This window comes from Rattus rattus, chromosome 3 (assembly GCF_011064425.1).
Source record: "Rattus rattus isolate New Zealand chromosome 3, Rrattus_CSIRO_v1, whole genome shotgun sequence".
NCBI classification, from domain to species: domain Eukaryota; kingdom Metazoa; phylum Chordata; class Mammalia; order Rodentia; family Muridae; genus Rattus; species Rattus rattus.
In genome coordinates, this window is record NC_046156.1 from 202,448,923 (window position 1) to 202,467,298 (window position 18,376).

The 18,376-nt window shown below is 45.9% G+C and overlaps 1 protein-coding gene and 1 non-coding gene across 3 annotated transcripts in view; both read right to left on the reverse strand.

Annotated features, from left to right (window-relative positions):
• The window catches only part of Arsb (arylsulfatase B), a 174,775-nt gene that overhangs the window by 56,470 nt on the left and 99,929 nt on the right, over positions 1–18,376 (reverse strand). For both annotated transcript variants that reach the window (XM_032899022.1, XM_032899021.1), the window contains exon 6: positions 15,262–15,332. In XM_032899022.1, coding sequence (XP_032754913.1) covers positions 15,262–15,332 — 71 coding nt within the window. The remainder of the gene's footprint in view (positions 1–15,261; positions 15,333–18,376) is intronic.
• Positions 17,963–18,091, reverse strand: LOC116897501. The gene has a single exon (XR_004387522.1). It is a non-coding gene; the product is annotated as a small nucleolar RNA SNORA24 (small nucleolar RNA).

Sequence of the window (18,376 nt, forward strand, 5' to 3'; positions counted from 1 at the left end):
AGATAAGGTATCCATAGTGTTTTAAAGTAAAAACCACTCAACTCTACTCACTGATTAGATAATAGCATGGAGCATATGGAAGTGTGCCAGAATCTAAAAACACTCCCAAATGAAAGAAGACGAACCTGTGACTTAGAGGTAGAGGAACCATACACACATTATTCACTACAGAGGGCGTAGGCAGACAGCATCAACTCTGTTGTGTCTCCCTTCACATGCCTGGATGCCTAGGCACTTGCTGTGTACCCCCATCCAACCTTAAACTCTTGATAACACAGCATCAGCTTCCTTCTAGGAGAACAGGCATGGGCCACCATGCTTGGCTTCATTTGCAAGTTTGAATACACATTTTAAAAGAACTTACAGGTCTGACAAGGAGTAAAAATATTTAAAAGGATAATAAAAATGCTGGTGATTGAATTATAAAATACATTAATACCCTTCAGAGAGTAGCTATCCTACAGTGGTGAGGCAATGGCTTCCTTGTGGTTCTGATTTGCAGTTCCCTCAGGATTACAGGTGCCAAGTGGTTTTTAGCAGTGGCCATGCTCTTCCTCTGGCTATCTGTGTGTATACCTTCAAGGAGCAATTTCTGTTCAGGATCTTTGCCCCCCCCTTTTAAAAACAAAACAAAACAAAACAAAACACAGGCTGATTTCTTGCTATGGAGGTGTTCTTGTGAATTTTGGAGAGTAAGTTCATCCAAGATTCTTGATTGGCAAATGTCTGCAACATTTTCAATGCTTTATATCCAACTTGTATCTGTGTAAATACACGTCAGGGACAAGGTCCTGAAGTCTGAGGTGCAGGGTCAGCTACCTGCCAGGTGTGGGATGATGTCATTATGCAGGTGAAGGCAGGTACAGGATAGAATGAGGCCTGTCATTGGACAAGAAGGAAGGATGGGCGGGAGAAAAGTTTGAGGGAGGAGGAGATGGGAAGGGAAAGAGCAGAGGAAGCTGCAGAGAGAACATGGAGGCGGATGTTAAGATTCCACTCTGTGTGTTTACAGGTTGTTATGAATGTTCTTAAGGGATGGATGTGTACAGGGCTTTGTATGTTTAGGTGGGCAATTATATCTTATCAATTGGATCAGAGGTTATTGTGTTGTGTGTTCTTTCATGTGGCGATTTAAGTTTAAGAGAATATGTGGTGGCTGGAGACATTGGGCTGCATGGAGTTGGGATGTGTGTTTCTGGCATGGTGGCAGCCTGCCTTGGGAACTAGGTGGGTAGAGAGATTGCTGCCAGGCTCAGAGAGAAGCCATCAGCAGTGTGATATGGGATAGAGTATGATATGGGATAGAGTAAAGCGGGTGAGAGGCTTTGCTGTCTGAGATGAGAATATCTACCCAGGTATTTTGGGGCACTGCAGTGGCAGATGTAGTTGGGGTAAAAGAAAGTCATTTTTTTTTATAATTTTACAGCAACAGCCAGGTACCTGAACAGTGCGGCCATCTCTCCTACACTCTGGCTAGGATCCACAGCCAGAACCTACTGCACAGTGAGCGCCCATCTCTCTGCATCTCCGAGTCTTCCTCTATCTCTTCTGTGGCTCTGGGGCCTCAGGCAGGATTGCAAGGTTGGGCCTGAATGGTGGAAACGACAGCTTCCAGGCCTCTTCCAGAAATGTGAGCACCCCCTCATACTCTTTCACCTCTGCCATTTCTCCTTGGGCAGGCAACCCTTCAGTAAGGCTTCAGAAGGAAGGGGACACAGAGGCTCTAATCTGGAGCTCCTACAATGCTCTGGAACCTGTACCCATGGCCTACTGGCTCAGCTCTCTGGGGCCTTCCTGGTTGTTCTGCACCTTCCACACCCTCTCCTCCTCTGCTCCATACTCCTCAGCCTGGAGGCTCCGGGTGGCCCTGTGCTCCATGGTAGAGTATGTTTTCAGGTCAGGCAGTGGGGATATTTGGCGCAGAAGTGGAAGAGAGATGAGTCCAAGACCCTATTTGCCGTTCCTTTTGGCTGGTGTAGAACCTCTTCCACACAGATAGGCAATGCACACGTCTTATGCTAACCACGCCTTGGACAACTGGTCTTCGGATCATTCGTATCTAAAGATGGCCTGGTTGAAATATATGAAAACTTTCTGTTGTGTAGTCTCTTCCCACAAGCAACAAAAGGCAGCTTGGTCTCAGTGCTCGCCTAGAGCCTTAGGAAGCATCTCAGCCCATCAAAGCTGCTGCCTCCCGGAAGGAGACGGGCTGCAGAGAGGCCAAAGGATGTGTAGCAAACGTTCAATTGTGAGACAACCGCTCCTTGATTGCACATTAGCAGTGTGGCATGCACCTTGTCCTTCTGATGCAACCACTTTCCCATGTCTGCTGTGGAGCCGGCCCGACAGACCAGTGCAGGACAAGGGGATGGTTAGCACACAGCATGATACAGAGATCAAGGGCTAGCATCACGCGCTGGGAGTAATGGCTTGGCGTTGACCCTAATGTTCAATGAGACAGTCTCAACCCATCACTTGCTCCATGCCCGTAGGTATATCCTAGGCTTCCTTCAAGTGCTGATAGTTTCCTTTGTAAAGCAAAGGAACAGATAACTTGTTCTGGAGTTGCGGCTGTGAGCTCAACCATAGCTTGGAATCTCTGTGTCATACCTTGGCTCCTCCTGATTGACGGAGGCCCAGCTAGGGCATCCCCCTTGTTGAGGAACTGAAGAACTTCAGCCTTTCTATCTGTGTGCTTCTGGAACACTTCTATGAGTGTTTGACTAGCAGAGGGGCTGCCTGACTTCAAGGGGTTCAGGGGGCGCTGACTGCAGAGCAAGGCAGTCCACCTCTAAAGATGCAGACGGTAACTTCTACACGTTTCTACAGCACTGGGTTTTCAGTCAGACCGGAAGTGCTGAATAACTGCTTTGTCACCCCCTGTGTGCTCAGGAGATTTCAATCTGCAGCGGAAGCAATTCCATCATTCAGGTCTTCTCTACAGAGGATAGCAACAGGACCCTCGGGACAATTTTGCTTATTCTGTACTTGAACTTCAAGTATTACCAGAGAGATAAAGTTATGGGGAGGATGGGCCCGAGTGTGGGTAAGGTGTCTGCATATGTTTGGGTGGGATAGGATCCTTCTGGCGCCCACCTCCTGGCCTGGTTTGCTTGCAACCAAGCCTGTCTGCTTGGCTCTGAATGCTCAAGTCAGCTCTGCTTCCAGGAGAGCACGCTCTTTGTGCCCTCGTGGTGAGCCACCTACAGCCAACAGTTTCCACAGTTTCCACAAAACATCTTCACAAGGAAGCCGTACAGTTAAAAAAAAAAAAAAAAAAAGGACTGCTATCCTAGTAAATCTTCCTCAATGCACAAAACTGAGAATAAGGTACTGTGTATGTTTGTGGATATGGAGTGTGGGGGCTCAGAATGTGTATGTGGGTGTCTGTGTAAATGACACACAAGAGGGGAGAAGCCACTTACAGAACAAGAAAAACTTCTTGCAAATCATATAGGTGGTAAACAGTTAAAGGTTAGAGGAACTTCAGAAACTATAGCATTAGAAACCCACCTAAGGGGCTGAAGAGATGGCTCATTGGTTAAGACTACAGGCTGCTCTTCTAGAGGACCTGGGTTCGATTCCCAGCATGTACATGGTAGCTCATGACTATCCAGAACTCCAGTTCCAGGTGATCTGACAATATAGGCCAAATACCAATGTACATAAAATAAAAGGAAACAAATTAAGAAACCCCATATAACTCACCAGAAAAAACCATAACTAATCAGCCCCATTAAAAAGTAGGTGAGAGACTTGAAAAGACATTTCTCCCAAGAGTAATAGTGGCTGTGGGCTAGGGAAGGGTATGTACACTGCTCCAGTGTGGCCAGTCACACAGGGCAAACAGGTTCTGGGCAGCCATAGCGCCTTGCCCAGAGCTCACAAGGCTGAACTGAGTGTTTACTTATCTGGTCAGGGAGCAGACCTTGAGTGTTCTTGCTATAACTGGAAACGTTTAGGGGAAGTAAATAATAAAGAGCAGAAGTTAATAGAGAACCGGGACAGTGCACTGGACCAGCAAAGCCTGAACAATTTCCTCTGAACAAACTGGAAAACAGGCCAGTCTTGAAGCATACTCGTGGGAAGCAGAGGCACAGACACGACATCATAAAAGCGAGCAGTGGCAGGGGCAGCACTGGGGATGACCTGTGTGAAATCACTGTATCTGACGGCTACTCAAGGCCGAATGAAACGCGTCAGCAGGAATCGGAGCCAGCAGTTTTCCCACCTCTTAGGACCTTAAATTCATTTCGAGACACTTTCTTACTGTGTCCAGGCAGCCCTCAAACTTGCGCTGGAGTTGAGGAAAGACCCTGAACTTTTGATCCTCCTGCCCCCACCTCCTAAGTACTGGGATAATAGGTGTACCCCTCCATACCAGGCTTACGCAGTGCTGGAGATCAAGCGGAGAGCTTCGTGACCGCCTTCATTCATTCATTTGTATTCTACCAACTGAGCTGCACGCTCAGCCCTACCCTTTGAAAAAAATAATAGTTTTTCAAAGGTATTGTTGTTGTTGTAGTTGTTGTGTTGTTTTTAAGAGTAGGTCTTTACTATGAAACCCAGGGCTACTGGGAGCTCACGTCTGTTGCCTCTGTTGCTGGAATGACAGGTATGCCTCACTATGCCTGGTTTATACGGTGCTGTGATTTGAACCTAGGACTTCACAGAGAAACCCTGCCTGGAAACAGCAAAAGCCCACCACAGACCTCCTAGGTAACGGTGTGCAGTCTGAACATTTTCTTCCTGAGCCTGGGGCAGAGGCGAGCACACCCAACATCACCATTATCAGTGCTAACTGTACAATGAGACAAAGGAAACACAGAGAAAGGTGTAAGGATGGAAAGACAAACAGTCACACCACCAAAGACAGTTCTCTCACGGGCACACAAATGATCAAACTGGCTTAACGAGACACTGACCAGATATAAAATCAAGTGTCTTTTAAATGTCTAAAACTCCGTTACCTAGGAAGGCTGGGGTTAGGTCAGGAGTGCATCGACTTGCAACCCCTACCTCTAGAAAAGAAAGAATCAAGTTCATTGTGTACTGTCAGCCCTCTAACAGAATTCAGAATTGAAAGGAAGCCCCGACACCAGTAATAAAACACAAGACACCTAAAAAATAACTAACACCGTGAAGACAGCTGCACTTGGGGGTGACCCTCAGATGGGGGAATGGTGGATAAACACTTCGTTCATCGAGAGGACAATCTGCCGGTGCTGGAAGGCCCCGGTCTCGCTCCTGCTGTTTTCTATCTGCAAGTCTAGTTTGATTTCATTCTCTATACCTAAGAGCCAAGAGTAAATGATTAAACACTTATAAACAGTGTTGTGAACAGCCAAGTACAGACGGTTAAACCTTTGTCAAACTAGAATACTGGTGAATGCTTGAATGTGAAGAATTCTACAAAACGAAAATTAAAAATTTTACATTTAAAAATACAACTTTTAAAAGGCCATTTATTTATTGACTATTATTGTGTGAGAGAGAGAGTGTGTGTGTGTGTGTGTGTGTGTGTACCACAGTGTGAGTGCCATCTATAACCTGAGGGCTCAGTGCTTTCTCCCCACTATGAGGACCCCAGGGGTCCCACGCATACAGCTGATGAAAACATATTCTCGGATCACTTTCTCCTTTTCATTCAGTTCAGGATTCCAGACCATAAAAAAGGACACACCCCACACTGGGAAGGGTAGGGTGAGCCCTCCACCTCTATTAACTTCTAGAGAATCCCTTCCAGATTTGGGAAGAGACATGTCTCCTCAGTGTTTCTGGAATTCAGTGTTTGAAGCTGACAAACAATGCAGTGCTAATCATCAGGGCACCGGCGACAATTACTCTGTGAGACGATACCCTAAAACTGTAGGATTGGGGCACGGAGGGAAAACATTTATTACATTGGCGGGGTAGACTCATTTCATATGATACAACCCTATGCAGTCATTCATAAAATTGTTATAAAAGAATTTTGAAATTAATGTCCATAGAAGCTTGTATTAAAGATTAACTTCAAATTTATGATCTGAATCCTGCAAGAACGTGTTTATTGTATGTGTCTGCTAATGAATAAAATCAAGAGAAAGGGAAGATTATTAAAGACAAGGTTTATTTTATGGTGGCCAGAGAGTGTTCTAATAGGATTTTTACTGCTAACTTCGAACTTTCCCCCCACTTTCATTCATGTCCTGCGAAGATCAATCAAGGTAACTCCCACCTGCTGAGGCTAGCACAACCCTTATGCCTTTCTCTCTGCCCTGAGCAGGCTTGAGTGTGCCTACACTCTCTCAGCAGGCAGCCTTTGGGAGTAGGCCCTCCTGCATTCCCAGCAACTCTGTCAGACTCCATGGAAACCAACTGGCAATTAGTCAAACAGAGCTCATAATATCTCGCCACAGTTGCCTTTGTCCGTTATTTGAATTTATTTAAGCTTGTCGCATGTTTTTTCTTATTTCCTCCGGCTAGCTTCTAGGTTACTCTGTGTCTTTCATAAATCTAGAGCAGCAGAGTAAGTGACAGAATAATGTCTCTCATCCCTGGGCACCAAAGACTTCCTTCTCCTAATTTTTCCAGTGCCTGTGAATATGTTTGCCTACAGGGCAAAGAGGAATCCAAGGTGAAGACAGAATAGACTGCTGGGCAATGAGCCCCCAAATAGGGAGGCAGGCTGGCTCTCCAGGCGGGCCTCATGCTATCCTGAGAGTCATGACAAGAGGGACATGGCAGAGGAAGTCCGTGAGACTGGAATCAGGGTTGGAGCCATGTACATGAGAAAAGCTCAATGCCCAGAGACAGATTAGAGGGACACCTTGGACACCTTTGGGACTAGGCCCCTTGGACCACAGAGGCAGAAGTTAAGCATCGTCAGAGCACTTCTAAGTTCTGTCCAACCACTGTTCCTGTCAATAAGAAGTCACTCTAAGCGTCTCATCTGATGGTTCTTTTCCTGTTCTGTTTCCTGCCTCTGGAAGAAATGCGTGCAGTGCGCTTCCTTCCTGCAATGCCTTCCCCCGCCATGATGAGCTGTATCCCCTCTGGAACTGTAAGCCACCATAAGCCTATCTTCCCTACCCTTCCTTTCAACTGGGTGTTTTTTCTCAGCCATGGGAAAAGCTTAAAGCCATGGTTTAAGTGTCTTGTTCTGCCAGAATTAAAGAAAAGAAATCAAAACAATGAGTTGGAGATGGGAAGGTCTGCCGCTATTGTTGCTCTGAGGTGGGGGCAGCTGAGTGTAAATGAGTGGACTGGCCGATTTGAGTGTGCTCCCAAGGGTTCACAGGCTGAACCTTTGATTCTCAGTGAGGTGAGTGGGGAAAGGCCATTCAGCCATGTTAGCCAGCATGGTCCTCTTTGAGACTAATATCCCTCTTGACTGTCAGTAAACACCTGCTTGGTCCTTCCCTCCTCTTTCACTAACTGGTCACCCTCACATATGCACTCATAGATGCCACACCCACCACATGACACAGCCCCTGGGGACCTCACCAGAGCTGAGCAGATGTCAGCGCCATGCTTAAATCTCCACAACTATAAGCCTAGTGTTCCTACCTCTTTTAACCACAGCTGTCCTCATTATCCTAAAGACCCGGGTATTTTGCTATAGCAATGGAAGCAATGGGGTTAAAGAAGAGTAATCCTATAGTGTTGTTCAGAAGAGAATTTGGTACAGCATCTGGCCCTTGGTTAAATGGCCTAACTCCCAGAGGCAGGGCTAGCCTCAACCTTTCCCTCAGCCTCTGTCCTTAGATGCCAATTACCCTGATTTCTCCAAACATAAAAATGGGGCCATGGGATTTGTTAGCCATGTGCAGCCAAGATCCATGGTGAGGATTAATTAGTGTTTTTAAAGTGCTGTGGTTTTGGTTTGGTTCCTGTGTTTTCTCGGGAGGAAAGCCAGGCCATGATGGAGAGTTAGCTACAGGTTTGATGGATGTCACTTGAGATGTGCCGTATGGAATAAGTAAGACGGGACAAGTGGCCGTGGGGCTGTTCAGAGCACCAAGAAAGGCACTCTTCCAAACAAACAGCAGAGATCCCCAGAATGGGGGAGGAAGCCTACAAAGTGCTGGAAATTTAAATGGCGAAAAATAACATATTCCTGGGCTCCGTGGGGTAGGGCGCTGAGGGCAATCCACAGCAAGAGGAGTGCAAGGAACTGCAGAAGATAAATACTGGAAGAACTCGTCGCAGGCTCCAGGCTCTCAAGAAATAAGTTGCTATTCAAACCCAAGTCCAAAATTCTACACCTCGCATGAGCTGGTACAGCCCAGCCCAACACTCTTCCTATTATACGTTCAGTGTAATGGGATACCAGGCACCAGCAGTGTGTTCAGGGTCAGCTCTGCAGTCAGAAGCCATCACCATCCAGAGTTAGGTTGCATATGAAGCCAGCAAGGCTGCTGTCATCATGACCGCTGTTCTCCCGGACTCACTTAAACATACCACACCCCACACGGACACAAACATAGCACACCCTGTGTGTACATAAGCATAGCACATCCCAACATGCTGTCATTGAGGTAGGGGACTGTTGCCCTTTTCCCATCAAACCAGTGAAGGACAGGAAACAAGAGAAGCCTGGAATTGATATGGCTGGAAATGTGTGAGCAGAGGAGTCCTGACTTCTAGCTCCATAGTTTAATAGCTCTGAGAAGTGCCGAGCACCCCTGCTTTCTGTGCCTCAGCTCGGGAAAGGACCAAGGTCATCCCCACGGAGGGCAGACCGCATGCAAAGCTTAGCATCTCACACCTGTATGCCTTTCTTTCTAGTGAGGCGACCAAAACTGGTATCTTTCCCTAAGTGCAGTCAGTAAAAGTAACCAGTGAGAGGCTTTAGAGAGGGGATGGCACTGTTCAGAACGAGTTGTGGGAAAGTCTGGAGGTGCCGGACGAGTTGGGGAAACAGCTCCGATGCTGGATCTGAATTTAGCTTTCATGCATCTGAGAGCTCTCCCATGCCAGACTCCATATTTCCCAGCACCATTCAGATCATGGAAGAACCACTGTGCTGGATGCTTCTCTGCTCCTCAGTGAGCACTCTGTTTGGAAGCTGTATGTGAGGGTAACGGAAGTTCCAGGGAGACATTCATCCCTTCTGACAGACTGCCTCAGAATCAGATCCCTGGGTGTGCATGTGCCCTGGATAAGCATGTGGTCACATTTATTCCCCCATTTAAGCCCCCTTCAAAATAATGAATGAGTATGGAGTGTCAAGCAGGCAGAGATTAGTGACATTGGAGACCACTGAAGATAGACCTTTTTCTCATGGTTGGCTTCAGACCCTGTGATGGTTTGCATAGGCTTGGCCCAGGGAGTGGCACTATTAGAAGGTGTGGCCTTGTTGGAGGAAGTGTGTCACTGTGGGGTGGGCTTGGAGACCCTCCTCCTAGCTCCTCCTAGGATGCTCAGTCTGTTCCTGGGTTCCTTTGGACGAAGGTGTAGAACTCAGCTCCTCCTGCACCATGCCTTCCTGGATGCTGCCATGCTCCTGCCTTGATGGTAATGGACTGAATCTCTGAACCTGTAAGCCAGCCCCAATTAAATGCTGTCGTTTATAAAACTTACATTGGTCATGGTGTCTGTTCACAACAATAAAACCCTAACTAAGACAGAAGTTGGTACCAGGGACTGGGGTATTGCTGTGATAGTCCTGACCATGCTTTTGTTTGGAAGAATGTGGATTTTGGGACCTTGGAGTTGGAAAGCAGTGGAATGCTTTAAATGGGGTGTAATGGGCTATCTTAGTAGGAATGCGGAAGTCTTTGTTACTGAGAGTGATTTGAATTGTGTAGGACTGGCCCAGGAGGTTTCAGAGAAGAATTTCAGTGTGTGTTGTAAAGACTGCTTTTGTGGTATTTTGGTGATGAATGTGGTTGCTTTTTGCCCTTATCTGAAGAGTCTGCCTGAGGCTAAGGTGAAAGGACTCAGGCTAATTACATCAACCAAGGAAGTCTCAGAAACGCCCATCATAGACTTTGTTCTCTGGTTAAGTCTCATAAAGATCATTTTAATGGAAAAAGAGAAGTTGAGAAAGGAAAAATACAAAATATATGGTTCGAGTTTTAAAGGGGCACCCGGAAGTGAAATGGAGCAGAAACCTGTGTTCAAGGATATTAAATTGAATTAAGGGAGTTATGACCTCAAGGCAAGATCCCACCCAGCTAAATTAGCTCCAGGCAACTTAGTACAAACCTTTAATCCCAGGAGACAGGGGCACAGATCTCTAAATTCAAGGTCAATCTACAGAGCAAGGTCCAGGACAGTCAAGTTTAAGCGGTGAAGGAGTTAGAAAAGAGGAAGCTGGTGAGAATGTACTAGAACAAGGGGGCCATGTTCCAGCTCCTGCAAGCAGCAGAACTCAGCAGCTTCAGCCATGTGTCTCTGGCTTTATATTCAAGAGGAGAAGGAGACAATTGATGCTGGTTAGCTGGTGCTAAGAAAGAGATCAGCATTACTGAGGTGAAATCTTCCAGGAAGTGTTTTTTGAGAGCACAAAGAAGCTGTGTTCCAGAGATGCCAAGGTTGTACCTCGTGCTGTGGCTGGACTTGGTAATGTGTAAGAGTCACTCAGGTGGTACTGGTTTTGAAGGCATGAAGGGGTCATGAAGAGCAGCTGAGGCTGGACACTGTGAGAGACCATGGAAGGCCATTGGTGAAGGCACATCCTCAGTTGGCCCAGGACTGAAGGGGTCATGCAAAGGAGTTGAGGCTTGCCACCATGAAGAAGTGCCTAGGAGAGGCTATTGGTGAAGCCTAGCTGCAGTGGAAGACCCCAGTGTATTGGAGACGCCAGTACCATGGGATGATCACCAAGAACAACATCAGCAGTGTAGTGTGGATCAACCTGAAGTTAAACTGCAAAGAGGACAGAGCTGGAGAAGTGAGGCCAGCCCTTTGGAGGATCATGTGTGGATCCCAGACATTGAAACATGCTGTAACATTGAAGCTGCCTTGGAGACCCAAAGATGTTAAAGAAGCCAGGGCCATGGGTTATCTGCTGAGGAAAGCTGCTATCAGGGAGTGGAACCAGCTCAGGAGAAAGAAATTTGATGTAGTCAACAAGGATGAAAAAGGAGGTGGAGATCTGAAGACCAGTTTGACATCAGACGTGGAAATGGCAGAGTGTGAAGTTTGCCCAGCTGGCTGCCTGTCTTAATTTGGGATTATAGTTAAGTGATTAGATGGATCTTGGAAGAGACTCTGAACTTTGGATTTTTAACATTGTTGATACTGACTATGGAGACTTTGAAAGTTGGACTAAATGTACTTTTTTATTATACTATAATATACATATATATTATAGTATTTATTATAGTATGTTTAGGTATGGACTCCATAGACTCGTGTGTTTGAACAAACCTATGGAGGCCAGGGAATGGAATGTGATGGTTTGCATATGCTTGTTCCAGGGAGTGGTACTATTAGAAGGTGTGGCCTTGTTGGAGGAAGTGTGTCACTGTGGGGTGGGCTTGGAGACCCTCCTCCTAGCTGCCTGAGGATGCTCAGTCTGTTCCTGGCTTCCTTCGGGTGAAGATGTAGAACTCTCAGCTCCTCCTGCACCATGCCTGCCTGGATGCTGCCCTGCTCCTGCCTTGATGATAATGGACTGAACCTCTGAACCTGTAAGCCAGCCCCAATTAAATGCTGTCCTTTATAAAACTTACACTGGTCATGGTGTCTGTTCACAACAATAAAACGCTAACAAAGACAGACCCCATCTGGTCTCCTGCTCACACTAGAAAGGGAAACATAAATACCTCTCCTTAGGTCTCTGGAAGGATGGAATACATCCCGTCCTGAGTGGAGACCTAACATTCTGATTCCCTCCAAAGATCAGAATATTATGTTCTATGTTGTTTCTTCCCTTAAGAGTTAATCCAGTTGGGCCTGTCAATCACATAGCCAGTGTCTATACCCCAGGAAAGCTGATACACCTAATAACACACTGAGGAGATGGGGGAGTAATTACCCCCTCAATGAGATGACGCACTGACTTATATCCCCAGAGTCCCTCCCCTGACAGTTGCTTGCACACCTTCACTGCTAAGCTTGCTGGCTTTTTGAGTTCTAAACTCAAAAAGTATAATTTTCCCTTCTTTTTCTGTGCCTTTTTTTTTTTTTTTAAAGTCCAGGCATGTTTTCCCTGAGTAAGCATGCTTTCCTGGCATTCTGCTTTCTTACCCATTCTCTGAGGCCCTGCACCCCACTCGTCTGTCCTGCAGATGTTTGCCAACACACCAGCTTTCACAGACCCTAACTCAGAGGTCACGACTTGCCCTCTCCCTTTTCTCCATCTACCCCCATTCAGCAGCCTCGGAAATTCACAGCTAAAATGCTATGTTGTTTTTCTTTCAAATTCGAGTAGAACGGCCCCTGAACTTCTGTCCGAGTCTGTTTTTATTAATGAGACTAAGCGCCTACGTGGGGGACCCCAGTTTTCCTGGTAACAAAGGGACCCTGGATATTACCCCTACTCTGAAGATGGGGTGGAAGGAGTAACTGATAGATCTAAGAGGCAGGTTCTGAGGGAATGTGGGGTCTATAGAAGGCCAGCTCTCTGGGTAACACTCGGTACCTGGTCATATCATCATGTGAGGTGACGGTGGTAGTACAAACTAGCCTGTTGTTTACAAAGCTTCTAAGGGTCTCTTTTCTGTTCACTCACTTGTGACTGTGCCTGTAGCAACATTGCTGCTCATTAACAGGTGTGCCCAAGCAGGGTTAACTAAGCTAACCCCTGACTGTTCTCGCCAATGACTGAGGATCAGTCTGGGGGACACCAGACTCGGGAGCCAACTGTGTGGGGCTCTAAGCTAATATTTTCTTTTGACTGGATTGACTTTTCCCCTACTACGTAGGAGAGAAAGTAGGTTTGGATTTTCATGGTACAAAGCAGCAGTCACTAAAGACAGTTATTTTTCTCTTTCTTTTTTTCTGATTTTTGTCTCACAGAAGCCTGAAGTGAGTCAGACTTAGCAGAAACCAATCTGTCCTGTTGCTTTGTGTGAGGAGGTGGGCATGAAGCTCCCTGTAGACACAGAAAACAGAGGCCACTCAGCCCTGTGAACCAGTGGGCTCTATGTTGTTGCTAGGTCCCAACATCAAGTAGGTTTCTCTATGTGAGGTGCAAAGGACAACAGAGGACAAAAGTGTCCCTGGGTTAATGACCACCATGATGGGGCTTGGCACATCCACTAAACAACACATCATAAACATCCTTACAATGGAGGAGTAGAGTTCTCGGTGCTGATCTCCACACCCTTACTAATCTGCACACTACAGGAACCTCTTGCCCATATTGTTATTTTGATAGGAGTATTTCAGGGAGGACAGCCAAAGGGTTGGAATGGAAGGTAATCATAAGACCCTGCTCTAAACAGGGCTGTGAGGGCCATGTAAGGATCTGGCTCCAGGTTGTCACTTCTAAGGCCAAACCACACTGTGAGTGTACAGAGAGAAGGGTTTTTGTTTGTTTGTTTTTGTGCAAGGATTTAGCAGACAGAAGTCTACTACCAGTCCATGAGAAGCACATTCTGGACATCCTGGAGTAGGTAATATGAAGCACTGTAGCTTACAGAAACTAATCAGTCTCTGTGCAGGTTATTCCCCAGAACCTTCTAGAAAGAACTTCAAGACCAACAGCTATAATGCAAGCCACGTATATAATTAAAATATTTCCATCAGTCATGCTTTAAGAAAGGAAGAAGAAAACAGATAAAGTAATATGTTCAATTTGACATAGTCAAAGGGCCGCCATTCCAACACGTATGCATCACGTATGTAGCTAGTCTTCAAAGTCGGATATGTATTTTATACTTAGGTCTGGCATCTGAACCCATGATCAGCTACATTTCAAGGGCTCAGTAGCCACATGTAGCCAGTGCCTACCACCATGGACAGCACAAACCTAGCCCACTCTGGCGCTCTCCCATGTCTAATACTCCTAGTGTATGTTTACTCCAATAGAAGAAACATTTCCTGCTGTTAGCAGGGTATTTTCCTTTTCTACGTTTAATCTATCCAGTGGGGTTTGGTGGTGATGGTGCTTAGCTTTTTAAAATTAGCATACTGGGTATTAGGTTTCATATGTCATTGTCAACATCATTTTTTTTTTCTGTCCATTCCTCTCTTCCCCATCTCCTGACACCTTTCATGGTCCTCTCCCCCCCTTTCACAACCCTTGTTTCCCTTTCATGGTCCTCTTTCCAGTTTTATACCCTAAACCCACACTGACATATATTCATAGGTTTAAACATTAAAAGCTAGGATCTGCACATGAAAGAGAACATGCCATCCGGCGACCCTGGGTTACCTTGCTTAACATAATAATTTCCAGAGTCACCCATTTTCCTGGAAATTTCCTATTGTTAATTGTATCTAAGCTCTCATCCAAATGTCTACTCTGGGATCAAATAATGACCAGTGCTTTTCAAGTGCTATGCATTTCTGTTAACTGATGAGGGTCACCCAGGCCCTTCTTGTCAGTGGGAAACACACGCCCAACTAGACTCTGTGGCTGGTGCTATTCAGAGGCACAAAGGGATACTAAGGAAGGGACAGCTGTTTTTCCTGGCTTCTGGGATGCTCTGGAAACTGCAGAGAGGCAGGAAACAGGTATTTAGAGTTTAGGGAGGGTATAACCAACCATGTGCTTTGAGATGGCAAGGAGGACAGCAATGTTGGGTAAGAATATGACAAGGAGAGGTGACAGGGAGCTAGGTGTCACGTGACACAGTCAGGCTTGTCTAAGGGGTGGAGTCTTGTGTCACTTGCTACATATTTTGGAAAGGACAAAGAAGTAGAGTTTACCAAGGCAGGGCAGTATCTGGAGGGAGCTGGTACGGACCCCATGTGAGTGCTAAGAATGGCACTGTACCCCCCAAGGAAAGGACAAAGCTCCGGCAGGCAGTGGGCAGAACGAAGCTGAATGATGGCGGGGCAGTTAGGAGGCTCACACCTGTGAGCTTCAGCCAGAGCTGTGTATCGTCTTGCCGTTCCAATGCTATGGTGGCTCACATGACCCCTGAGCTGGACAGTGGCTTGTTTGATGGTGAATTCTCTGGGGAAAGGTTCTGGAACTCTCAGGTGACATAGGCAATGACATGAGATTGGCAGTGGAAAAGGGCCTCGGGAGGGTCTTGTAGGCTCCTGCTACATACAGCCACGGACTGATGCCATTACGAGATTACCAACTAGAGTTACAGTATCTATTAGAACAACCACCAACAATTAACATGGCAGCAATGGCTGCGTACTCACATGGTAAGCCATCGAAAAAGTCTGGATCGATGTTAAGCAGCAGCTCCACTCTCGGGGATGGGCTTCCTTCACTGGAAAAGAATTTTCAGGAAGCGTTAATTCTTCTCAAATGGGTACGCGTTATTTTATGACTCCCTTTCCTTGTGTCTATAGACAAAACCGAATCTGCCACTGTGGCATTTGTCTATGTTATAATAATCACTGAAAACTCCACATAAGAATGCCAGTGTCAGACGTATGATGACACTGTGGCTGTATTTAAATGCGACCATTCCTTATGGAAGTAGGCGTAGGACTTAAGTCATCTGGAGTGACCTCATGCTGACTACATGAAGAAATGAAGAAAGAATGATTTCCAGGATGGCGACGCCAACAGTGCAGATGTCGTGGCTTCCTCAAAATTAGTCTTGTCACGATCTTTACATCTTGCTCACAGCCAGTGGGACTTAATTAATTGATTAAGCCAGGGTCTCCTGTGGTCCAGGCGGACTTGGAACTTGCTGCAGAGCAAAGGCTGGTCTCTGACTCCTGCTCTTCCTGCAGAAGTTCTAGGGTTGTATGTTTATGCCGCCACACATGGATCACAGATTTAACAGAAGTATGTGTTAAATGAATGCCTTTAAAACCCTTCTTGAAATGGCATGTAACCATAGCCACAACCTCTATTGAATAAAGAACAAATTGATATCATTTGGACGGGAGAGAAATTGTACGTTGAGTTACTGGGAAAATATTGGACTGTGTAATTTTGAAAGCAGGGTTTTCTAAAAACAAGGAACATAGACACCCTGGCAGATCGTCTCAGCCTGACGGAACTGCGAATCACTGCTGACCACCAGCAGACAGCTGAGGATACTTGCTGATCCAAGACCCCTGCTATACATGGCTGGCGGGAAAACACTGTCACCATCACAGTAAACGATAAAGCTTTTAAATAACCAAGAAGACACATTTTTCCAGATGGCCCAGTGTCTACACCCAAACACACAACCAGTTATTTATAATAGTTAATTTAGAGTTCAAGGACAACAGAACTTCAAAAGGTGTGATCTGTCAATGTGCAACTTGGTATTTTTTTTAAGCAAGAAAATGTTAAAATGTAATTAATAAATTTAAAACCAAATCAAAAGAACTTCGACTATCATTGCCTTTGTTTCCTAAATAATGTTAATTTTACACACCCACCCCTATACATGGACACACACACACACACACACACACGCACATATAGGCACACTCATCCAAAAGGGGGTGGGATACAACCTACATATATTTAATGAGAGTATTTTACAAGAGTTCATTGTTCTTCTTCACTCCCATAGCACAGCCCCTCTAGAGAGTAGAAGGTAAATAACTTGGAGACATCTCTAGGCTTTAGGGACAGTACTCTTGTAGGATGTCCCCAGTCCTCAGTTTCTAGGGTCCACGTTGCAGATGGGTTGGTGTTAAGAGCAAGGTTTATCTCCTAGGACCCCACTCCCTTTCCATTTTCTCCCCAAACACGTAACTGCCTACCTATAGATGGGAAGCTGATCGCTAGTTCCTACTGGCTCTGAATACAAGGAAGGGAAGATGTGCAAAGAAACTGTGAACGGGGGCCTGGAAAGGAGGCCCGGCAAGTATTAGCCTGCCCTGCTCCTCCAGAGGACCTGGGTTCAATTCCCAGCAACCACGTCAGATCTCTAGCTTCAAGGCAGAGCCTCTGTGAGAACTTACACTCAAGTGCACATACTTATATGATAATAATAATAAACCTTTGAGAATGAACAGAATGATGGTGCTGGTGTCTTGGGCATAAAACAAGCAATTTGAGTGAAATTCCAGAATAACGATAGCTAGAAAGTTGGGGGAGGAGTGCGGGGCAGAAAGAAGGCAGTGCGTCTGCATTGGTCTGGGAAAAGGATTGTTGGCTAAATTTAGATAGAACTGAGTAGAATTTATATGTTATATTTTTAGGGAAAAAAAGTGTGTTTTCTGGGTATAGAAAATATGAACGGTTCATTCAATTCAAAAGAAGGCAGGAGTGACGAAAAAATCCCTCTAAACCTTGGGTTCTCTATTCCTATGTGACCTCTCATCTTCAAAACTGGAGCTTCCCTGACTATTCCAAAATACCAGGCACTAGTAAGTCAAGGAGACTTTTCTAATTAATTCTGTAGTAGATGAATCTTATCAACGGAATAAGATGTTGTGACTTTCTGAGCCCTGGAGGTGGAGGACAACCCTTGTTGACTATTCCTTGGGAAATCTCTTCACACACAGAATTCTCATGCTGCCAACGGGACCTCCAAATCCCCGACTGTCACAGGGTGTTATGATTCCACTTTTAAAATATGCTAATCAAGATACTCTAGTGAGGATGTGGTTAGAAGACACGCCAAGAAGATGCAATATGAGACAAATGCTGGAAACAATGCCAAACACACTGAGGGACTCCAGACTGTCTTTGAAAATCGACATTTATGAGAACTGAGTAAAATATATATCTTGGGTTGCCTCATCTTAAAACCATGTAATACCTCAAGACATAAAATATGTCGTGTATGTTTCACCGTACGATAACTCGGATGTGCTAATAACCCTTTGGAAAGGGACAGGGTTTAGAGACCTACAGATGATTACTTAAAAATGTTCAGAAACATTTCAACAATAGTTTAGGAAGGTATGCCCGAGGCCCTGGCACTCCAGGGCTTCTTAACAAGACGGTTATTTGTGCACACCAGACTCCAATACCAGCCCAAGGACGACTGCTTTACCAGGAGCAAGGATCTGCTCCCCCGTGGCCAGGAAGTGAGGCTGCCACGGCAGATAGGTCCCAGGATACACAGAGAGGTGGTGGGGTGAAGCTTAGTGACAGAGCAGTTGTCAGGCATGCACTGGACCCTAGGTTCTGTCCCCAGCATCGCACAAAGGCAATGCTGCCATGCACGGGGGAGGGTCGGGAGCTGGGGGGGGACAGTAATTGCAGAAATATGGAAAAATATATACCAGACTGTTAACTACGATGAAGAATGAGTACAGTCAAACTATAGAGGACTTCCACTTTCCACTGTGCTTTTAAACAGTTAGCAAATGCAGGTGCCATCAAGAATAAGTATACTGAGCACTTGGGAGG